The sequence below is a fragment of the Mesoplodon densirostris genome, chromosome 5, assembly GCF_025265405.1.
Source record: "Mesoplodon densirostris isolate mMesDen1 chromosome 5, mMesDen1 primary haplotype, whole genome shotgun sequence".
Classification (NCBI taxonomy): domain Eukaryota; kingdom Metazoa; phylum Chordata; class Mammalia; order Artiodactyla; family Ziphiidae; genus Mesoplodon; species Mesoplodon densirostris.
The window spans coordinates 60,674,023-60,697,613 of NC_082665.1; the positions used below are offsets into that span (position 1 = coordinate 60,674,023).

Sequence of the window (23,591 nt, forward strand, 5' to 3'; positions counted from 1 at the left end):
GCAGATGGTCTATCTTTCCTCCAATGGTCAAATAAGCCTTACTTAGGGGGTAGAGACTCTTTTCGGGATCAAAGTGTTATATTCCTGGAATGAAAGCTCTGAGGAATGTAAATGCTATCTCTGAACAGAGCTGAGCAGAAAAATACAATCGAGGCAAACAGAGAAATATCTGCAAGTACCAGGCTTGGGGCCTTTCCACTGAATGTTCAAATCGAGCTTCTTCTTAGCCTGTTACCTTAGTTCCAATTCTAACAGTCTCCAGTTCTTCAGAACTCAATAGCCACTGTGTGTGTGTTGGCGGGTACAGGAGCAGGAGGGGGAGACAGAGAGAAAGACAAGGTGAGAAAGAGAGAGGGAGGAAGGGAGGGAGGGAGAATGAATAGCTGAACACATTGAAACCAGTCCTTGAAATGAGCAGACTGGACCTTTCAAGAACAAAGAAAAACTTGAATGTTAAAGCTTAAAACTCAGTTGTTTTTTTTTTTAAGTTATAAACCTCACATATTTTTTCTCAATTGACTACTGTGTTTATCTGCTGTTTTGTTTAAGTAACTTATTCATGATGCTCTCCTATTCCTCCCCACGAGCGTTTTGAAGGGAGAAAATACAAACATTTTTCTTATTTTTTTTTGCCCCCAGGAGGCTGCCTCAGCTGGCAGCAGGAAGAGACGGGAAAATTTGGTGAGAACAGTTGAAGAGGCACAGATGACCCTTTTGCTGAGTCTTTAACAGAGGTACTCACTGGAGCTCACTGCTCTAACCAAGCCTTAGGCGGCTTTTGTTTAAGGAAAAAAAAAAAAAATTCTGGTCCGTGGGTTCACTTTGCTAACAGAGTAGACAGAACAGTTTATATCTCCCACTCCATCCCATTTTTGGCAGACTATAACAACAACAAAAACTAATGGGCTTGAGAATGTGAGTACATATAATTGTTTTCTTAATTTTTAATTAAATTTTCAAAATTCAATTCATGAATTTTGAATATATTTTTAAAATTCATTATTAACTTCAGCGGGGATTTTAAAAAAAGAACATCAAGTTCTTCTACACTTCAGCAGGTCTCAGGTCCCAATTCCTCATTTTCAGATGGCAGGACTATTTTTAAAGAGCCAGTTTATACTTTAAAATCTATGTCCGAGTACACACACGCTCACAAACATGGACATATGCAAAGACAATTTTTTGAAGCACCATTTCACATCTACCATCAGGAAAAATAATGAACAAATTTATCTTCTCATTGTAATTCTACTATGAAGGGTAATAATGCAATATACAATGCCATATTTTAAATATAAATATCAGTAATGAAAATACTGACAGAGCTTAAGACTCTGTTCAGAAATATTTTTAAAGTAAGGCTCAAATAACTGTGTAGATTCCAAACACGCTATTTACTGATCAGTCCATAATGATTAAACAAATATAAACTTAATTCAAGATCAAATAAATAGAAGAGAATTCTACAACAAAACTCAATGAATGAAACAATCTTTAACTGAACACATGCAAAACTCCACAATGCCACTGCTTTTATCCTTATGGCCTGATGCAAAACGCAAGTACAAAATGGAGAACATCTATGTACTTTGCTTTTTAGCTTTCCACTTTTAAGGCTACTTGTTTAAGGAAGACCTTTGCTTTACAGGATCTTGGCACATTAAAGGATAACATGGCTCCCTAATTTGGAGAACAAGACGTGACATTCAGATAATTTATGCATTGTTATAATTAAGAAAGAAGCCTCTACCTAAACCAAACCTTGGGAATACAGGTTGATTAAACAACTCATTTATTTGCTAACTGCTTGACTTGAATCATGGACATTCATTCTACATTAAGTCAACACCTGCCATGGGTAAGAAACTGTTCTAGATGCTGACACTGGCCCATACTTGGTTATGAGCCATTGTGTTATATCGAACTGTCTGTATTTTTGGAAAGCAACTCAATCAGCTCAACTATCTATTTTACAAATTATCAACAATCAAGTTTAAAATCTAGGTTCCTTCCTACCACCCAGGACACACCAAGATGATCTCCCTCAACTTCCAGCCGATTAATATCTAGGGCATGTCAGATTACAGATCAAACTTGGAAATGTAAATCTGCTTGGAAAATTTAAAAAGTACACCATGCAGTTAAAAATGAAAGATAATTTGTTTTCGACGACCCAGTATTTGCCTCATCTCTGACACGGCTTCCCTACATTCAGAAGATAACTGACAATTGATTATACAAACACAAGGAGATACATTCACACAATCTCTCTCTTCCTGTGCACATGTGTGAATACACACACAAATACATTTGTAACCTCACCCATTACATTTATGTTTAGTCAGTCAGTATTTAAACAGCTGAACTGCAATCATGACCTAAAATATGGCTTATGTTGTGGGCAGGTCTGTTTGAGGACTGCTTGGAAGAGTCCGAGGCAGAGGAGTTTGCTATCGTAAGCAAAGGTGACATTGCTGAGCCGTCAGGGAGAGCTGTAGCTATTTCTGGAAACAAAGATGTCATATTAAAATTGGATAAGTGAGAGTTGGTCATGTGCATTGGGGGCATGTCAGGGAGAAGAGGAAAACTTGGTTGAGCAAAACCAACAGGTCTGGGAGGAGATAAAATTGATCCAAATCGGTTATTCAAACTTCCACTGTTTACCTTCTCTGTGCTAGGATTCGAGAACATTTGATTAGAAAAATAGGGGATTGAAATATCATTGGACAGTGTAGGATGAGCAGGAGAGTATGGGGGATAGAAGGAGGGGAGAGTATTTTGGGGATCTACAGGGATGAGGGCTGGAGTTCGAGTGGCACTAGGCTGAGTAACCTGTGGAATGAAAGAAGCATTAGCATTTATTGGTGGATTCATGCCACCCTCAGGAATAAATGGAAAACCAAAATTTTGTGATAGTGTATGCTGGTCAGGTGCTGAATTATCATTAGGTACTTGTGGGCCATCAGGCATGAAACGAACAATACTTCCTCTCTTTTCTGTAGTGGGTTGTTGGCGTCCGAGAATCATACTGCCACTAGTAGACAGAGGAAGATGGGGAAGACTTGGATCAAAGACATTACTGTGTCTTTGGTTTCCAGAGCGATTCCTTTCAGGTTGACGAATTTTGGAACCGCTGCTGTCTTGCAAGGGATGCCTTGATCGCTGGGGAACTGAAGAACTAGTCTGACGTACAGGAGGCCCTTGGTCAGCATTTCCGTGAGACACAGACGGATGCGGCAAACCTGGCCTTGCAACCCCGTGCATGTTGGTTGTGACTGGAGGGTTCATGTGGCCCTTGGTCCCGTGACTGTCAGTGATCCTCATGGGATTGGACTTCTGTACAGAAACGTTGGGACTTGTGTTTCGACCTTGAATATCTCCCGAGGAAGAAGAACTCGAAAATGGAATATTCAAAGTGCTGTTCCTGGTGTTAATTACACCCAGGGACATGTCACAACTCTCCCTATTCTGACTCTCACTCTCTCTTCTAATATGGACACTTTCATGAGTTGGGGGACAATTATATTCGATTGCAGAGGAGGGACCACACTGTGTATTCCTCTGATGCTCTGGGAGTGATCTCTGGCTCCCAATGACCTGATCACCCAGGTGAGGGGCAAGTAAACTCTGCATGAAACTTTGGTGACATGTATTTTCACTGTCCCTTGGTGGGACAGCATTTCCTGTTGGGATGCTCTGAACTGGTGGGTAAGGTAATCTCTTTTGGCGGTCAATTGGTGGTGGACCAGGGTTTTGACTAATTCGAAAAGCCTGGGACTGCATACTCCTCAAGGACGACACAGGGTTACCTATTTCATTATTTCTTGAAGACTGTACTTCAAAATTACTCTGGGGCTGCTGACTGGCTCCGCTTGGCTTAAATGTCTGACAGTCAGAAAGGCGGATATCTGAGGTAACAGTATGGTCCACACGACCCTGCATATTATGAATGGCCAAACTCTTATTTCTGGGAACATCAAGGTAGCTTCTCATTTCAAGCTGCTCTGAAATTCTGGAGCCCTGAATCGATATACCCATTCTCTGCTCTGAATTGGAAGATGACTTTCCAATGAGTGCCTCTGCAGAGTAACTTGAAACTCTGTTTCTCTCTGGCCTGTGTGGAGTACAAGTCATGTCTGAAGGTCTCGTCACAATACTCGGTTGGGACACCATTTGCTGCTCTATGCCTCTTGATGTCAGAAGCCTCTGTATTGGATTATGCCCAGATACGTGTTCAGAAGAAAGCCCCGCACCTTGTTGCCGGCTTCCCACATCCTGCTGGTGCATGATGTCTTGACTGAGATGGTTATGGTGACTCCGGCTTGTGGAAGGGTTTTCACGACTCTTCTCTGGCTGGGAGCTTCCAAAGTGTTGCTGCATCTGTTGCTGCATCTGCTGATGGTGGGGGTGTGGCTGACCGCTCTTGGGTCGGGATTGGTCAGTTCCATGGTGCTTGGGTTGTAGAGAAAGCTGAGAGGCCTGAGTGCCCTGAACGAGAGTCCTCTTTTTCTGCATCTGAACTTCCTGTTGCAGGGCTCTCTGTTGGTGGACGTGGGGCTGAGAGTGGACAGAGCTCTCCGCGTGAGGTACGTGATGCTGCAGTTGATATAAGTGATGCCTCTCTCTTAACTGCCCCACTTGCTGCTGCTGCTGCTTTAAGTAGAGATGGTTACTATGCAGGTGAGGCACCCCTTGAGCTGGCACATGCTGCTGCAGGGCCTGCAGATGTTGGCTGGCCTGCGTTTGCTGCTGCTCAGCCACGGAAGGCTGTGAATTGCACTGAACCTCAGTTTGCCTCAACGCAGGGGCCACAAAGTTGTTACCAGGTGGGAATAACCGCGTAAGGCCGTCTCCATGTGCTGGGTTGCTAATAGGCACAACTGAGTTTGAAGAGTTGGGAGGGATTTGACTAACTATCATTTGAGTTTGGTCGGAAATGCTGTCTGGAGTTCGGCTCATCAGGGACAGACCTTCAAGCCGGAGGGGAGCCGGCTGACAATGCTTTTGACGTTTAGCTGAAGACAGTAAAAGGTCATCTTGGACAGCACGCTTAGCAGAGTTTTTACGGCTTTCATGACTTGGCTTTAAGAGTGGCTCTTGAATCTGTGGATTTGGTATGGTACCAGCCATAGTATTTAGCTGTTCTTGGGAGTATTCGGTCATCAGAGATGGTCCAGGAGGCTGACTGCCATAGGAGCTAGATGAAACCGTCAGATTAACTGTTGCAGGAACAGCTGTTTGCTCTGAAGTTTGGGATAAACCAGCACAGCTGACCAGAGGATGGCTGATGCTGCTCTGATGGATAAGATTATTCACACTTAAACTGGTGATGCTTGGTGGCTGAGAAGTCGAAACCTGTAAAGAGGCAGTTGATGTTTTCATTCCTATAGAACAACTTGGTTTTTCAAGGGGCCGACCCACAGTTGCTTCAATTGAATCCTGAGAATTAAATTCATTTGGTGTCGCTTCTGCCTGTCCTGGGCCATTCTCTTTAGATATCTGTGTTTTGAAAGGCTGGTCTCCCTCTAAAGAGGATGCTTCAGAAGGCTTTGAAGGAACTTCCCTTATATCAGCCTGGGTGCCAGCTCTTCCCTTCTCAAGGTTCTCCTGGTCAAAAATAGCTCTTGCTGCAAGAGCAACTATATCAGTTTGCTCTACAAAGGTACAGCTGTCACACGTATTAGTCGTTGCATTGCTGGTGACATCCTCTCTAGTTGTTTCAGGAAGCATGGATGCAACTGAGAAACTACGACTACTGCCAGAGCTGGTTGACATGGGGGAGTCAGCCTGCCTACTGGTGAGCAAGGAACCATTAATAACCTCCTGATCAGGGATGCAGGAATGATGCTGTCCTGGATCTCTGTCATCACTGCTCATCAGTAATAGCTCCTGTTTGGGATGTAAATCAACACTTGAATGGACTATTTTAGAATTTTCTGAAGAAAAGTCAGGATGGTCCACCTGGACTGAAAGAGATGATTTCTGAGGGTCTTTTTCTTTAGCAAGATCAGATAGCAATGCAGTTAAACCCTGCCCCTTTAAGAGACCTGTGGTTTGCACTGTAGCTGATGAATCTTGCTCAGTCCTGCAAGGTTCAGCAATGACTTCTACCTCAGAAACACAGTCATTACTTGCAGTGCTCGTGGCAGATGACAAATCAGAAACCTGAGAAACCAAAACGTGGGGATCGTTCGCAGACGAAATCAACACATTGGCTGAAGTGCAGGATTTGGCAGCATCTGGCAATGCCAAACTAGTTGGTGGCTTATCCTGAGATGTCTCTCGTTGGAAAACGGGGAGAGAATCTTTGGATTTTGCTGGGGCCATTGTAAAATGTTCACTTGTTACAGATTCTTGGGAGGATGAGCTAGACTCTTCTGCTGACTTAGATTTGGGTATGGACTCAGGTATCACTGATTCAGAATTCAGAACATCCAAAGAATGTGAGCCAGAAACACTTACACTATTTGCCTGGGACATAGTGACAGATGGTAACACACCAGGGAGGCTGTCGAGAAGTCCATCATTACACGATGGCTCTGTGGAGCCTTCAGTGCTGGGGCAGTCTAACTTACCCACATCTCTGGCTGGATTCGGAGTGAAGGCTGACTTATTAGTGGCTAAGTGTTTCTTGACACTCGGCTTCTTATTCAGCCTTTTGGGCTTCATGTTAGGCAAACAAGCTACAGTGTTCATTGAGGGAGTGGTCACTAGATTATACGTACTGGGTAGTGTGGCTGAATTCTCCCTTGTCATGGGAGATGCTACAGCTGTTGTTAATGAAACACAGTTAGCTGTGGTGGTTTGACTATTTGCAGCAGTTTGAGGATTGGCAGGCTGGCTAACAGACAGTTGTACACAGCTTTGCCCAGCCATCTGCGATATGCTTTGATTGAGGCTGGCCAAAGCGCCAAATGTATTCAGGGCAACATTGGTATTTGGATCTTCGCTGGTGGTGGGTTGAATAATTTGCATAGGGGTTTGACTTGTAGTTCCTGATGAAGACATCACAGGCTGCAAAGCAAAGAGCTGTCCATTTAAAGAAATGGTTTGAGGCTGTTGTTGGTTTGACATGGTTACAGAAAAAGTTTGTGTTGAATTAGATGCTGATAAAGATGAAGGTCTTGGTAATATGTGGACAAGGTGCTTTCCTCCAAAACTCTGTGGGGTCGAAACATTTTGCACTGAATTGTTAGAACCTATGATAGCACTGGCTCCATTGACAGGGAGTCGGACAGAACCGGGAGGTGGAGCAGAGAGGAGTGGCAAAGGGTTCTGATTAGCTGCCTGTATGATGACTATCTGTTGACCTACTGTTTGGTTGGGAACCTCTGCCCTCATCACTGTTGGGCACGGGGTGGTGCTGGGTGGCTGAAGAATGATAACGTTTTGATTAGCAGGAGCTGCGTTAACAGCCGACCCAACTGGCTGAGCCATCTGAATCACTTGCATTGCTGAATTCAATGGAAGGATACTTTTTGGAGGCTGAGATTTAACCTGTGGCTGGGCAATCAGTGACTGCATAGGTAAAGATGGACAAGAAGGCAAGGTTACAACTACTTGCTCAACTGGCTGCCCATCTGCTGGAAAGGAATTATTCAAGTTGATGCCTGTAGCCACACATCTACTGTGGTTGGCCGTGGTGGGGCTAGTACCAGACTCATTTAATACCGGAGTCACAGCAGAAGATGGTGTCTGGCTTAAGGGCTGAATAGTGTTTCCCGCCAGTTGCAAAGTAGTCCACGTCGTCTGCGTGTTTCCAGCTGAGGAAATTCGGGTAAGGCTATTAATGTTTTTCAAATCTGAAGCACTAACAGCTGAAGAAGGCAAAGAACAAGAAAGAGTCCAACCACTGTCCACAGGGTTTGCAGAAAGAGTGCTCACAGGGGTGGTGGTCTCCCCTCCTCCAGGGGCAGATGGGGCCACCACCGCAGTAACACTTGTCAAGTCTGCACCCTTGCTAATGCTCGCTGGACAAGAATCACCTGCAGATCTTGGAGGCTGGGAGCAAACTGTCGTGGTAACGGAAACAACAAAGTTGGTTTGAAAATCACTTCGGCACTCCTGTACGCTCAGGCAGGACTTGCTTCCTTGGTGCCCTTTAGTGGCAGCTGCTGAGCAGCTGGAGGAGATGCTTGTGGCACAAGGGACTGTTTTCTTCAATGATTTGGGGCTCTCTTGCCCATTCTTATTTTCAGAAGAATTTTGATCCTTTAGACATGTGTGCAACGAACGATGCTGGGGTGGTACAGGCCCGACAGGGACAGTGATCAGTGAGCCACTGCTGGCACCAAGCACACTCGACTCGCTTTCGGAGGTGGAAACCTCAAGAATATTTTGAGCAGAAATGGTAGCAGGAAGACAAAGAGGAACAGGCTGGTTGGCAGCCAATGCAGAAACCGTGGTCTGATGCCATGGCTTGTTTTCAGAAGGGTAAACTCCAGAAATAGACACAGGAGTCACAAGATTGCAAGTCCTCTGTACTGGCACCACATTGGCAGTTTGCTTCTGTAAATTATGACCAACGTTAAAGGTTATCCCCTGAACAGCTGTTCCCTGGCTATTTCCACCAGGCTGACTCCCGTTGGAATAAACAATGATATTCTTTTGAACCTGGTCACTGGGAATAACAACAGAGACCTTTGAGTTTTTAAGATTTCCTTTCCAGTGGATTGTGGGGTCGTCGTATAAACATATGTCATTTGCTTTTAGTAATTCAATATATCGGCCATTTTCTTTTTGAATTTCTTCCAGTTGTTTACGTAGCTTTTTAATTTCTTCAGCTACAAGATCAAAAACAAAAATGAAAAAATTATCTCTAAGTGTCAATATTTATAATAGTTTAAGAAATAGCTGTATACTAAACTACTGAATACTAATTTTAGCATTCTAAATACCTCAACTGAGAAGCTTCAGCTCTTTTCTAATATAAGTTCTTTCTTCTTTTTAGAATGGTATCTCAAATCTCTATCCTAATCCTTTGAAAAGTATGTATCTTTAAAGGTCAACAATTCAAAGGTCAAAAATTACTCATAATGTAGAAATCTCAAAATTCAAAATAGGGCAGCAAGGAAAGACATCATGGTAACATGCTAGGAAAATAACACTGAATATCAATATAATAGCATTTAAATGTTGCAATAACTAACATTACTTTATGGTGGTAACAGAGAGTCTTTTTTTTTTTTTTTTGGCCCCTCTGCACGACTTTCAGGATCTCAGTTCCCCAACCAGGGACTTAACCTGGGACCATGGCAATGAAAGCCCAGAATCCTAACCACTAGGCCACCAGGGAACTCCCGACAGTCTCTTTTATAAATGGCTTTAAACTGGTTTCTATTTTACCCTTTGAAACAATAGAGACCAAGCAGAACATGTAAGAAGTAAGATGGGAGAGTGCTGAAGAAAGCACCACCAGTGAAACTTGTTTTTTCCTTGGTAGGGCCAATGTGTGTATGCTAGTGAGTAATGAAGATGTCCGTGATGCCCTACACTGTTTTAAAGGAGACAGCCTCAACCATGGATACTAAGGGTCAGCCTTGGCTGTTGGTATGTATGCTCTGTGACCCTATACATCCCCACCTGACTTGCCATAGTAGGTATTCTCCCCCATTCTCTCCGCCAAAGGCAGCCGATCCTCAAGGCCAGTACCTTATAAGGTAGCCTGAAGTAACAAGTTCTTTCCCAACAAGGAGGAGATGAGACTATCAGATTGTTTTTCTCAGCTATTTAAAGAAAGAACCACAGAAGAAAGATGCCAATGTGCTATGGACATTAGAAATCAAAGGACAATTATCATGGACCAAATAATCAAGAAGATGGTTCTCACTTATTGTGCACTTACTCTATGCCTGGCACTTTTCATTCACTGTCTCATTTAATGAGAATAATAATTAACAACAACAACAGATACCATTTATTAAGCATTTACTCTTGTGCTGTGCTTTACTCTAAGTGCTTTACCTGTGTTACCCCTTTTAATCCTCATAATAACCACGAGGTGGGACAACCACCTTTGTCATCATCGCTTTTAGCTGTAAGAAACAGGTTCAGAGTAGCTATATAATTTGCCTAAAGTCGACTAGATACATGCTATGATTATCCTCATTTTAAGACAGGGAAACTGACACTTGGAGAGGTTAAGTAACTGGCCAAAGGTACTGAGTGAGCAAAGGAAGCCGAGACTCAAAGCCAGGTGGGCCTGACTCCCAAGACCACTGCTGTGGCCACTGTGCAAGACTGTCATGTGGACAGTGAGTATGTGGAGGAAGCTGCTGGGAAAAGAAGAGAGAGCAGATACAAAAGAGAACCAAAGAAAGGATCATGACCGCGATGACAACACGGTCGGACTTAAGCCTCGGGTGCTGCCCCAACCCCTGGCCTGGCTGTTCAGCGCTTCCTGAACCGCCTGCAACTTGTATTTCTTCAGGTTTCCCTTTTCCCCAGGGTAACTCGATTGCCTCAGATGCTGGGCTGTGAAACCAGAGGAGTCCTCATTAGAAAAGTCTATACATCACTCTAGCCTTACTATCCCTTTCGTGGGTGCCTCAAAATGGTTACCAAATATTGATCATGTATCTAATTGCCTGACAGCATCATAAAACAGGACCTGGACCATAAAAGACAGCTGACTGAGGGGAGGGGTAAGTTGTCAGCTAACTGAAAGTAAACAAGAATTCAGAATGCCGACCTTCTGGATGTGCTTTCCAGCATCCTTCTCACTTCTTACAATAAACACAGCCCAGCATTGCTCCCACATCAGCAAATTCTGAGGTCTGTCTCCTTTTAAGGTGATCTACTGAGTTGTCACAGGAGATTCTCTCTGCTCTTGTCGGAGACATAAATAAAAGACACTTCAAACTGGCCTACCACTCGGAGCTTTCTACTTGCCTGGGGTATTTTTCTTTTTAGCTGTTACAGGGAAACCTTCTCTCCAATGCAGATGGGAAAAGAGAACTCATCTGATAGCATAAAAAAGTCACCTCTAAAACTCAAATGTCATTAAATGACCAGGCAGTCTCATGCACACATTACATGCAGTATAAACAATTATGAACTGAATGTTTTGGCCTTCTGAGTTAACTCCTAGTTAAGTCCTGGCACAGGCATATCTTTATCTGTTTTAAGTTTCACTGAGCAGGACTCCCGCTGCATCCTCTTATGGGATTCCCCTAGCTGGAAGATCCACCTGGAAGGAAGGAGATCCAGTATTATTTGCATCATGAGTTTAGCAAACATGAAGTACAAGAAGAGTAAAAAATCAAAATTGTGTATGCCTACAAGGTTAGAGTTGCTCAAAGAAGGGGGAAAAGGGGTCAACTAGGTTGAATTTATTTGCAACACTATCCTCACTGGCCCACCCAACGCATGATCTTAATGTACTGGGGCAAAAAAAGCCTTCTGTATCCTAATATAAGTTGCACTATGACACAAAGGCCTGAACATTGAAAAAACAACAGAAAGTAAGAATCTTAACATCTTTACCTTGTTCATTGTTTCCTCCATTAAGCAGGAGTTCATCATTTTGCCTTTTCAATTCTGTTATATACTTAAAGGCTTGGTCCAGGATCATATTCTTGCTCTGCCAAAGAAAATCAACCATTTAAAAGTTTCACTGAAGGGTAAGAACTTGCCAGAAGAAAGTTAAAGCTTTGGTTTTATCACATATATGTGATACGTATCTTTTCAAAATTTAAAACTGCCACCATATTCAAAACTTCTACTGTTCCTCTTTCATTTAGTAAGTATTTATTGAGGCTCTGTTCTAGGCACTGGGGATGTAATAAACAAAAGGGACAAAGTTCCTGACCTTGAGAAATATCATTTATTTATGAGGAACTATTATATATTAATATCTATTTATATTTATAAATAAAATCAGGTGGTGATAAATATCATGAAGAAAAATCAAGTAGGGTACTTCACTTTCTGTTAATCTAGTCACCTCCCTTGCCCGGTCCAGGTTTGAGTTTAGATGCATCTCTCTCTAGGAACTCTTCCCTGGGCCTCTCTGTTCTAGCACTCTATATTTTCTTGGCTAGACGGTAGGTATTATTCCCCTCTTACTATGATATTTACTGTGTGCTTTATTATTCCAGATCACAGAAGAGCATAATGGATGGGAGCACAGATTCCCCCACTTAGCATTTCTGTAACTTGGGAAAGTTACTTAGTCTTTCTAAACCTCAGTTTTTCATTTGTAAAATGGGGCTAATAAAAGTACGTACCTTGAAGGGTGTGGTAAGGATTAAAGTCTTTAATATAGAGAGAGCAATGTAACACTCTGAGAACACAGTTAGTGGGGTATGGAAAGTGCTTAATAATTGCTAGCTTCTTGTAGCTACTGTGTGTCAGGTCCTATTTTAAGTACTTCAAATGCATTATTTCTTGGACTCATTAGAAGAACTATATTGTTATTCCTTATTTGTTCAGCTTTATTGAGGTATAACTGACAAATAAAATTGTAAGATATTAAAAAAATAATAGTAAAGTAGGGTAAGGAGGGGGCCAGAGAGATGGCAGAGGTTACTCTGTGCTGTGGACTGAATGTGTGTGTCCCCCTACAATTCATGTTGAAGCCCCAATCCCTGATGTGATGGTATTTGAAGGTGGGGCTTTTGGGAGGTAATTAGATCATGAGGGTAGATCCCTCATGGATGAGATCACTGCCCTTAGAAGAAAAGACATGAGAGAGGTGATCATTCTCTCTGTCATGTGAGGACACAACCAAGAAGAAAGCCCACATCAGGAACCGAACCCGCTGACACCTTGATTTTGGACTTTCAGCCTCCAGAACCGTGAGAAATACATTTTTGTTATTTAAGCCACCCAGTCTATGGTAATTTTCTTATAGCAACCCAAACTGACCAAGACATTCTGCTACAATCTATTTCACATAGGGAGGTTGGGGAAGGCCTCTCTGTAAGGTGATATTTAAGCAAAAATCTGAAGGGAGTACAAGAAATTATGCCCTGTGGATATGTGGAGGAAGAAGGCTCAGGTATCAGGATCATCAAGGACAAAGGTCCTCAGGCGGGGCTGAGTTTGGCATGTTGGAGGAATAGTAAGGAAGTGAGTGAGACTAGAGTCAAGTATATTGGGAACAGTAAGAGGAGAGAGGCCAGAGAGAGCCTTCAAGACCATGGAAAGATTTTAGATTTTAATGTTATTCTTTACTCTGTCAACCACAACTACAAACTATTCTAAATAGTAGGTTGAGATAACAGTGTCACTTGATTGAGTTTTGGCGTCATGCTCCCAATATATTCTATTCCTAAGCTTTCTCAAAAAGATCATATTTTATGTCCAAGTTCCTGTATTCTTTACTTAAATTTTTTAAATTGAAAATATAATATATGCATATGGCAAAAAAAATGTAAATAATATGAAGAGATATATAATGAAAAGTACATTCCTTTTGACTTTAGCCCTCCAAACCCCTTTCTGGAGTCAACAACTGTAAGTTACTTGTGTATCTTTCCAGAAATATTCTATGCCAATATATATATATATATATATATATGTGTGTATATATATATATATATATATATATATATATGTATATGTATATATATATAAACATATATATATATATATATATATAAATCTTTTTAAAAAAACCCAGATAGGATACTATAAACAGTATGTTATATGGATGCAACTAGAGATTATCATACTAATTGAAGTAAGTCAAAAAGAGAAAGACAGTCCGCCTGCCGATGCAGGGAACACGGGTTTGTGCCCCGGTCTGGGAAGATCCCACATGCCGCGGAGCGACTGGGCCTGTGAGCCATGGCTGCTGAGCCTGCGCATCCGGAGCCTGTGCTCCTCAACGGGAGAGGCCACAACAGTGAGAGGCCCACGTACAGCAAAAAAAAAAAAAAAAAAAGAGAAAGACAAATACCATATGATATCACTTATATGTGGAATCTAAAATACAGCACAAATGAACCTATCCATGAAACAGAAACAGACTCACAGACATAGAGATCAGACTTGTGGTTGCCAAGGGGGAGGCGGGGAGGGAGAGGGATAGACTGGGAGTTTGGGGTTGGTAGATGCAAACTATTACATTTAGAATGGATAAACAATAAGGTCCTATTGTACAGCACAGGGAACTATATCCAATCTCCTGGGATAAACCATAATGGAAAAGAATATTTTTTAAAAAAAGAATGTATATATGTGTATAACTGAGTCACTTTGCTATAAGCAGAGATTGTCACAACATTGTAAGTCAACTGTACTTCAACAAAAAAAATTTAAGTATGTTACATTATTTTGTTTTAATTTTCAAAAATATATTTTGGGGACTTCCCTGGTGGTGTGTGGTTAAGAATCCGCCTGCCAATGCAGGGAAACGGGTTCGATCCCTGGTCGGGGAAGATCCTATGTGCCGTGGAGCAACTAAGCCCGTGCGCCACAACTACTGAGCCTGCACTCTACAGTCCACGTGCCACAACTACTGAAGCCCGCATGCCTAGAGCCCCTGCTCCACAACAAGAGAAGCCACCGCAGTGAGAAGCCTGAGCACCGCAACAAAGAGTAGCCACCGTTTGCCGCAACTAGAGAAAGCCCACATGCAGCAACAAAGACCCAGTGCAGCCAAAAATAAAATTAATTAATTAATTTAAAAAATATATTTATATATCTTGGATGGTATGGTCATTTTATGGATCTTCAAATCCTTGAGCATGGTATATCTTTCCATCTGTTTGTGTTGTCTTTAATTTCCTCCATCAGTGTCTTATAATTTTCCAAGTACAGGTCTTTTACCTCCTCAGTTAGATTTATTCCTAGGTATTTTATTCTTTTTGATACGACTGTAAATGGGATTGTTTTCTTAATTTCTTTTTCAGATAGTTTGCTGTTAGTGTATAGAAACGTAACAGATTTCTGTATATTAATTTGTATCCTGCAACTTTACTAAATTCATTAATGAGTTCTAGTAGTTTCCTGGTGGCATCATTAGGATTTTCTATGAAGCGTACCATGTCTTCTGCAAACAGTGACAGTTTTACTTCTTCCTTTCCAATTTGGATTCTTTCTATTTGCTTTTCTTATCTGATTTCTGTGGCTAGCACTTCCAGTACTATGATGAGTAAAAGTGGCAAGAGTGGGCATTCTTGTCTTCTTAGAGGAAATACTTTCAGCTTCTTACCATTGAATATGATGGTAGCTGTGGGCTGTCATATATGGCTTTATTATGCTGAGGTATGTTTTCTCTAAACCCACTTTGTTGAGAGTTTTTATCTTAAGTGGATTTTGAATTTTGTCAAAAGCTTTTTCTGCATCTATTGAGATGATTATATGATTTTTATTCTTCAATTTGTTAATATAGTGTAACACACTGATTGCTCTGCAGATAGTGAACCATCCTTGTATCCCAGGGATAAATCCTTCTTGATCATTGTTTACGATCCTTTTTTTTTTTTTTTTTTTTGCGGTATGCGGGCCTCTTACTGTTGTGGCCTCCCCCGTTGCGGAGCACAGGCTCCGGACGCGCAGGCTCCGGACGCGCAGGCTCAGCGGCCATGGCTCACGGGCCCAGCCGCTCCGCGGCATATGGGATCCTCCCAGACCGGGGCACGAACCCGTATCCCCTGCATCGGCAGGCGGACTCTCAACCACTTGCGCCACCAGGGAGGCCCTACGATCCTTTTAATGTACTGTTGAATTCAACTTGCTAACATTTTGTTGAGGATTTTTGCATCTATGTTCATCAGTGACACTGGCCTGTAATTTTTGTGCTCATGGATTGGAAGGACTAATACTGTTAAAATGAGCATACTACCCAAGGCAGTCTACAGATTCAATGCAATCCCTATCAAAATACCAATGGCTTTTTTCACAGAACTAGAACAAATAATTTTAATATTTGTATGGAAACACAAAAGACCCCAAATAACCAGAACAATCTTGAAAAAGAACAAAGCTGGAGGTATCATGCGTGATTTCAAATTATACTACAAAGCTACAGTAATCAAAACAGTATGGTACTGGGACTTTCCTGGTGGTCCAGTGGTTAAGACTCTGTGCTTCCAATGCAGGGGATGTGGGTTCGATCCCTGATCGGGGAACTAAGATCCCACATGCCGTGCGGTGCGGCAAAAAAACCCCAAATAAACAAACAAACAGTATGGTACTGTCATAAAAACAGACACATAGAGCAATGAAATAGAATAGACAGCCCAGAAATAAACCTATGCACTTATGGCCAATTAATCTATGACAAAGGAGGCAAGGATACTTTGGGGAAAAAGACAATCTCTTCGTTAGGTGGTGCTGGGAAAACTGGACAGCTACATGTAAGAAAATGAAATTAAAACATTTTCTCAGGGCCTCCCTGGTGGCGCAGTGGTTATGAGTCCGCCTGCCGATGCAGGGGATACGGGTTCGTGCCCCGGTCTGGGAGGATCCCATATGCTGCGGAGCGGCTGGGCCCGTGAGCCATGGCCGCTGGGCCTGCGCATCCGGAGCCTGTGCTCCGCAACGGGAGAGGCCACAACAGTGAGAGGCCCACATACCGCAAAAAAGAAAAAAAAAAAAAACAAAAAACAACATTTTCTCAGACCATATACAAAAATAAACTCAAAATGGATTAAAGACCTAAATGTAAGACTGAAAACCATAAAACTCCTAGAAGAAAATATAGGCAGAACAGTCTGACATAAATTGTAGCAATATTTTTTTGGATCTGTCTCCTCAGGCAAGGGAAACAATAGCAAAAATAAACAAAAGGGACTACATCAAACAAAAACTAAGACAGTGTCCTTTCATAAAGCAAAAGTTGAGACAAAGGCAGAACCTGATAATGCCCACCTACTGCACAGTGAATGAAACTATCAACAAAACAAAAAGGCTGCCTACTGAATGGGAGAAGGTATTTGCAAATGATATATCCAATAAGGAGTTAATATCCAAATATACAAAGAACTCATACAACTAAATATCAAAAACCAAACAACCCAAATAAAAAATGGGCAGAGGATCTGAATAGACATTTTTCCAAAGAGGAAATGTAGATGGCCAACAGGCACATGAAAAGATGCTCAACATCATTATCATAAGGGAAATGCAAATCAAAACTACAATGAGATATCACCTCCCACCTTTCAGAATGTCTGTTATCAAAAAGACAACAGGGACTTCCCTGGTAATCCAGTGGGTAAAACTCCGTGCTCCCAGTGCAGGGGCCTGGGTTCGATCCCTGGTTGGGGAACTAGATCCTGCGTGCATGCCACAACTAAGAGTATGCATGCCGCAACTAAAGGTCACGCATGCCACAACGAAGATCCCGTGTACCAAAACTAAGACCTGGAGCAACCAAATAAATAAATAAATAAATTTAAAAAACAGAAAAAACAAACAGAACCCAAAAACAACAAATACGAAGTGTTGGCGAGGATGTGAAGAAAAGGGAAACTTCATGTCCTGTTGGTGAAAATGTAAATTGGTGCAGTCACTATGGAAAACAGTATGGAGACTCCTCAAAAAATTAAACATAGAATGACCATACAATCAAGTAATTCCACTCCTGGATATTTATCCAAAGAAAACAAAAACACTAATTCCTAAAGATATATGCATCCCTATGTTCATTGCAGCATTATTTACAATAGCCAAGATATGGAAACAACCTAAGTCCTCATCAATAGATGAATGGATAAATAAGATGTGATATGTGTGTGTATATATCTATGTCTATGCTATACTTTCTAACGGCTGTATTTATTTTGTTTACCAGTCTATTACTGATAAATACTTAAGCTATGAAAGAGGAATTTCTTTTTTTTATTCTTCAGCTTTTAAAAATGTTACAGTGAATGTTTAAGTTCTACTCAGTATTTATACTATTAAATATCTCCAGTACTTTATCCGATAGCTCTCTTCATGTAGGAGTCGGTGATTTAGGGCTTTGGTTCAGCAAGTTACAATTTTGGGTCCCTTAGGCTGGGTCCCATCAGAAATCCAGTATAACCCAGGAAACACTGTACTTTAGAGAAAGAAACTAAGATAGTGTCCTTTCTTAAAGCAAATGTCGAGACAAAGGCAGAACCTGATAATGCCCACCTACTGCTTCTCTACTGCAGATGGGGGTGGGGACATGTGGCAACAGTCAAGAAAATCTAAATCTATTCAGCTTCTGGAGACCAAATACTGACTTCCATTGCACATTCTAGGACACCAAGAAAGAGAAATGAATATGGTTTCCTTTCAGAGAAACCTGTAGGAATAGAAGCCAAGGGGAGGAACATTTTATGGGGCAAACACCAGTGCTTAGTGAGCAGCTACTATACATTGATATGTGGAGAAAGAAAAACAATCAGAAGACATAGTACCTCCCCTTAAGTTTGCCTGTGTGTTAAGGAAACAGAAAGTATCTTTTTAAAAAGACTAAAAAACACATTTATGCAAGACTAGGTACCATCTTGTAGGGGAGAATGGAAAGAAACTGAATTGTAAGACCTTGCTGAGGGAGACAGTGTTGTGAAGTGAACACATTGATCTGGCCCTCCCCACCAAAAGCCTGGGATGGTTTGGGACTGGGAAGCTCCAGCTACCCCAGAAGGTGGGGTGAGGCATGGGTTAAAACTGAGGGGACTGATAGAAAGATTCTTATTTTGCAGTAATAAGAACCACACACACACACACACACACACACACACACATCCTATGCAGCTGGATGACTTCCCCTCTTCCCCAACCACAGGAGACAAGTTTATTTTCTGTGAAATTTGAACCAGAAGATTTCAGCCTCAAGGATACTTACTTGGCACAGAAGTGGACAAGATGAGGCTCCTAAACGAAAACAGGGAGGTAAAGTAAAATCCTGCCTTCTAAAGCATGAGACTCTCCAGCACCCCTTCCCCATCCCAGCCCTCAGAAAAATGGCAATGAGCCTTATAGTTCTTTTCCCACCATTCCCACTCCTAGGTAGGGTGCTGAAGGCTCCTTCTCCGGAAAATAAAAATTAATAGCTAACCCCAAAAGAAGAAATCTACAAATACTGATATTGTTTAGTTCAGCAACAATAACAACAACATCAGCTCACTAGCCAATCACCAGACAGTTAGGACCACCAAACCACAAGCCTGTTCAATCAGCTTTTTAATGTCTCATTCTCAAATATGAAAAAAACAGCTAAATATCATTAAACATTTAAGGAATGTCTCCAAAAAGAAAGACAAAACATCAAAACAGAGGAGGGGAAAAGGAAATCAGAAGAAACAAAGACAATATAGAAAATAGAAGAAACATTAAAAAAACCCGAAACCCTATATAATATTCTCAAAGCTGAGATGATATTATATCCATAAAAAATGTATGAAAGGAACAAAGAGAAAAAGAAAAAAAGACTTGGAAATTAAAAATATAAGAGCTGAAATTAAAAACAGAAGAGTTGAAAGAAACCAACTAATTGAGATTGAAAAGGAAGGGCAGAGGGTTCCAGAAGTAAAAAGGTTCAGAAGGTTCAAAGGAAAAATTGGGAAAATGGAAATTATGTGGCAATTTGACCATATAGAAACTGTAGTAAGAGACTGCTGGAGGTGTGGAAAGAATTAAAGATAGGCAGGTATATAGAAAATTGAGCAAATGAAAAACAATGAGGCAATTATTAACTCTAAAAAACCATTAATGGCAGGGAACAAAAATAATCATTCTGAGCACAGGAACAACTTAGGGAATTATATGATCACAAGCAATTGGTGAAAGTATGAGTGGATTTCTTACCTGTTTCAGCGCAGGGGAGCATGGGATCAGCTCTCCTATTCTGTTTATCCCAGCATTGATTTTCTTCTTTCTATGCCTCTCCACTAGATAGAGGAAAAATTCATTTATCAAACCTTACAGTACTACTGCCAAAGTGTCTCATTCTCCCTGAGTAAAGAAATTTTAGGTAAAGAAATACCTAAGAAAGTCTTATCAAATAGTACCTATTGAATACAAATAACTATAATAAGATTTCTAAGAATGTCATATTCTAGGTTTAGTGTTATGGAAATCAATATAAGCCATACCATTTATTAGGATTTAAAATAATGTAATCTATAATAATTAAATTCAAATTATAAACACAAAGTGCTAATACTACATTACTCTTAGGCCATTATTATATTTCAAGTAATTATTAGAGATTTTAATGATAACTAAATTACAAGAACCCACTAGCTATGTTACTAGAAAGCTGCTTCTTTATAGCAAATGGGCAAATTAGACATTTTTAGACAGATTAAAGAACTTTAACACACCTTTTAGGCTGACTAGAAGGCATTTTTGGAATAGAAATGGCTATTAGTTGTGACTTAAAATAGACAAGAAAAGGCAGTGGTTTATTTTTTTCTGTGGGGTCTGTGCTGTTCACTTTGGCCCATCTAAGAAGCTGAACAACTGACAACTTCTCAATTAACTGAGAAATGTTCCAGGCTTACGTGCTACAACTTTAAAAGTTGTATGAAAGGGGCAAGGAGATACAAGCGATGATCTAAACAGTTTTTCTATAAGACACTGTAAATAGAAAAATCAGTCTACTTTCTGTTAGTTTTCTAAAACCTTCCTTTTAACAAAGGACTTCAGCGCTTCTAAGAGGATGATCTTTCAGATATAGCATAAGTAGGTCTTGTTTTTCAAAATATATACTTTTTGCTTCATAATCTAGCAGTAAGAACATCCTTTAAATGACATCCATTTACTCTCTCTTAATAAATTACTATCAGGACATATTTATGGTCCCATGTGACATCTGATTCTAATAAAAAGATTTAGTTCATATGGCCAAAAAAATCAGATTTATTGATGTGGCCAAAAAAAAAAAACCCACAAAGCAATAAACTATAGCTCACCTTTTTTCTGAATTCTCTAACAATAGTATTTGCTGTTATCTAAGAGCATATTTTTTAATGTGTGTAGATAAAACAACAAGAACAACAACATTAAGGCTCTATCCACAGTGATAAAAGGGAATTTAAAGGTAGTAAATTCCCATTCTGGGGAACAGCAATGTCCTACCAGTGTTCAACACATCTTTCCATAGATAAAGTTTTCCCCAGGGTCCTTTCCTTAGGGAAGGGAAGAGATTATTTATAGAGTAATAGAAATTGAGTCTAAAATATATATTTTTAGATCTGACTGTAGTCCCTGATGGAAAATAAAATGTTAAAAATGTACCAAATTGTCAACGTATGCATAATTACTTCTATAAATGTTTACCTGGCTGTGGCCTATAATTTTGATGTTTGAGATAAAAATCAAATATTTTTTTCTACATTTCTTCTTATAATTGAGAACTCCACAGCTTAATTTAAGACTGTTCACATTTCAAGTACCTTTAAGATCTACAGCCTGCTCCCCATTTCTTCCCTACTGTAGGCAGCTAGCCCACTCTAGAATTTCTGCAGAGGTACATACTCTTCACTCTATTCAGGAAGAGTATATATGGAATTCTCAGTGGGTGAAATCACTTAAAACACTAGCTCCAGGGGTATAGTAATCCTTAAATTATTTAATAGGCTGTGAATTAGAAAGTGATAAGCCATCTTCATGAGACTTAGGGAGTATTTTGTCAACTAAAAACAATATAAAACAAATTATTTTATATAAAATAAGTAAGATACAAGGGTATATTGTATAACACAGGGAATACAGTCAATATTTTATAATAACTATAAATGGAATATAACCTTTAAAAGTTTGAATCACTATGTTGTACACCTGTAATGTATATAACATTGCACAAGTATACTTCAACATAAAAAATGCAAAAAAAAAAAAACCCAAACAATAAAGGAACACTTTCCTAAAATGTAATTAATAATGATTCTGTGCTTATAACATAAAAACACAATCAACTGCAGTATAATTTCATTTTGAATACCAAAAATGCTAACAAATAAAACTTAAATTGCTGTTTCTACCTGCATTGTGTGTCTCCCGATTTTTCTTTCTGAAACAAAAAGTACAGATAAAAGGAACATGAAAATAATAGGAAAACATTTTACTTTATATTTTGAGAACTATAAAAATTAATTTTATGAATTTGTATTTGTTGTATCAATGAGAAGCCATTTGAAGGAAAATTTTCTTAATAATATATTATGGTATAAAAACCTAACTGCAGATACATCAATATAAACTTAGAATTCACAATTTCTCAAAGTAACTACAATTCTCCATTTTTCCATACCCAGAAGTCATTGGTTGGGAAGTAAGTCAATCATTGAAAATCTTACCTATTTGAAAAATGTACTTAAGGGGCTAGTCAGCTCTCTAAGTGATGTGCCAAGTACAGCTGCCCCTTGAACAACAGGGGTTTGAACTACACGGATCCACTTATACTTGTATTTTCTTCAACAGTAAATACTACAGTACCACAGGATCCGCAGTTGGTTGAATCCATGGATATGGAACCGTGGATATGGAGAACTGTGAATAGGAGGTCTGGCTATACCCCTAGCTACACGCTGTTCAAGGGTCAACTGTTGGTGATTTTTTTTTTTATAAATGTATTTTATTTTTATTTATTTATTTTTGTCTGCATTGGGTCTTCATTGCTGCACGTGGGCTTTTTCTAGTTGCGGTGAGCGGGGGCTACTCTTTGTTGCAGTGCAGGGGCTTCTCATTGCAGTGGCTTCTCTTGTTGCGGAGCACGGGCTCTAGGCATGCGGGCTTCAGTAGTTGCAGCTCGCAGGCTCAGCAGTTGTGGCTCACAGGCTCTAGAGTGCAGGCTCAGTAGTTGTGGCGTACGGGCTTAGTTGCTCTGGGGCATGTGGGATCTTCCCAGACCAGGGCTTGAACCCATGTCCCCTGCATTGGCAGGTGGATTCTTAACCACTGCACCACCAGGCAAGTCCCTGTAGGTGATTTCTGATGTTTGCTCTGGCACCTGGCCAGGGGTAGGGATGAGTATGTACAGAAAACAAGCAATGGTACAGAAGAACCTTGTAATCCCCAGGGAGGGAAGTGTGGTAGTCACTAGCACTCATGCACTAACAACTGGCATCTGAGCCATCTTTTGCATTTATGTACCTTAGGTTATCCAAACTCTTACATTTTCTTAAAAGCTAATCTACTAAAAACACCAATTTTCCCTTTTATGTACAATTACTCAATACATAAGAATTCTCTAATAGCTATTTGGTAAGGAAAGAAAATAATGATTTTAATATTTAATAATGGAAGTATTGGCCATGCAATTCTAAGCAGAAACATTGCCCAAAATGCTAGAAATTTTGAAGGAGGTATTATACAAAGAACCAGAACTAATAGTGTACTAATCTGCATATTGGCATTAATGGTTTGTAATGTCACAAAATGTCGGTTCAAACTGACTGCAGCCTAAGTGAACTTAGTGTCCACCACAAAGACTAATATTGAATGCAAGTAAAAATTTCAGGAGAAACTAAACATTTAGCATAGATTAGGTATTATACTATTTTAACTACTGATAGTCATTTTATTTCTTACACTGCTAGTAGAATTTAAAGGACAGGTAAATTTTAATTATGTACCCCTTTCAGTAAATCTATTTATATTTATCCACACCTATTTTTGAAGAGTAATGGTTTTCTAGGCATCCAAATGAAAGTTCCCTA

General features: G+C 40.3%; 1 protein-coding gene across 3 annotated transcripts in view; it reads right to left on the reverse strand.

The window, feature by feature from the left end:
• Positions 1-1,775: 1,775 nt before the first annotated feature.
• Positions 1,776-23,591, reverse strand: part of USF3 (upstream transcription factor family member 3) — a 47,608-nt gene continuing 25,792 nt past the window's right edge. For all 3 annotated transcript variants that reach the window (XM_060098949.1, XM_060098950.1, XM_060098951.1), the window contains exons 4-7: positions 21,915-21,943; positions 19,735-19,817; positions 11,485-11,581; positions 1,776-8,783 (exon numbers count right to left, since the gene is read on the reverse strand). In XM_060098949.1, coding sequence (XP_059954932.1) covers positions 2,353-8,783; positions 11,485-11,581; positions 19,735-19,817; positions 21,915-21,943 — 6,640 coding nt within the window. In that variant the 3' untranslated portion in view covers positions 1,776-2,352. The remainder of the gene's footprint in view (positions 8,784-11,484; positions 11,582-19,734; positions 19,818-21,914; positions 21,944-23,591) is intronic.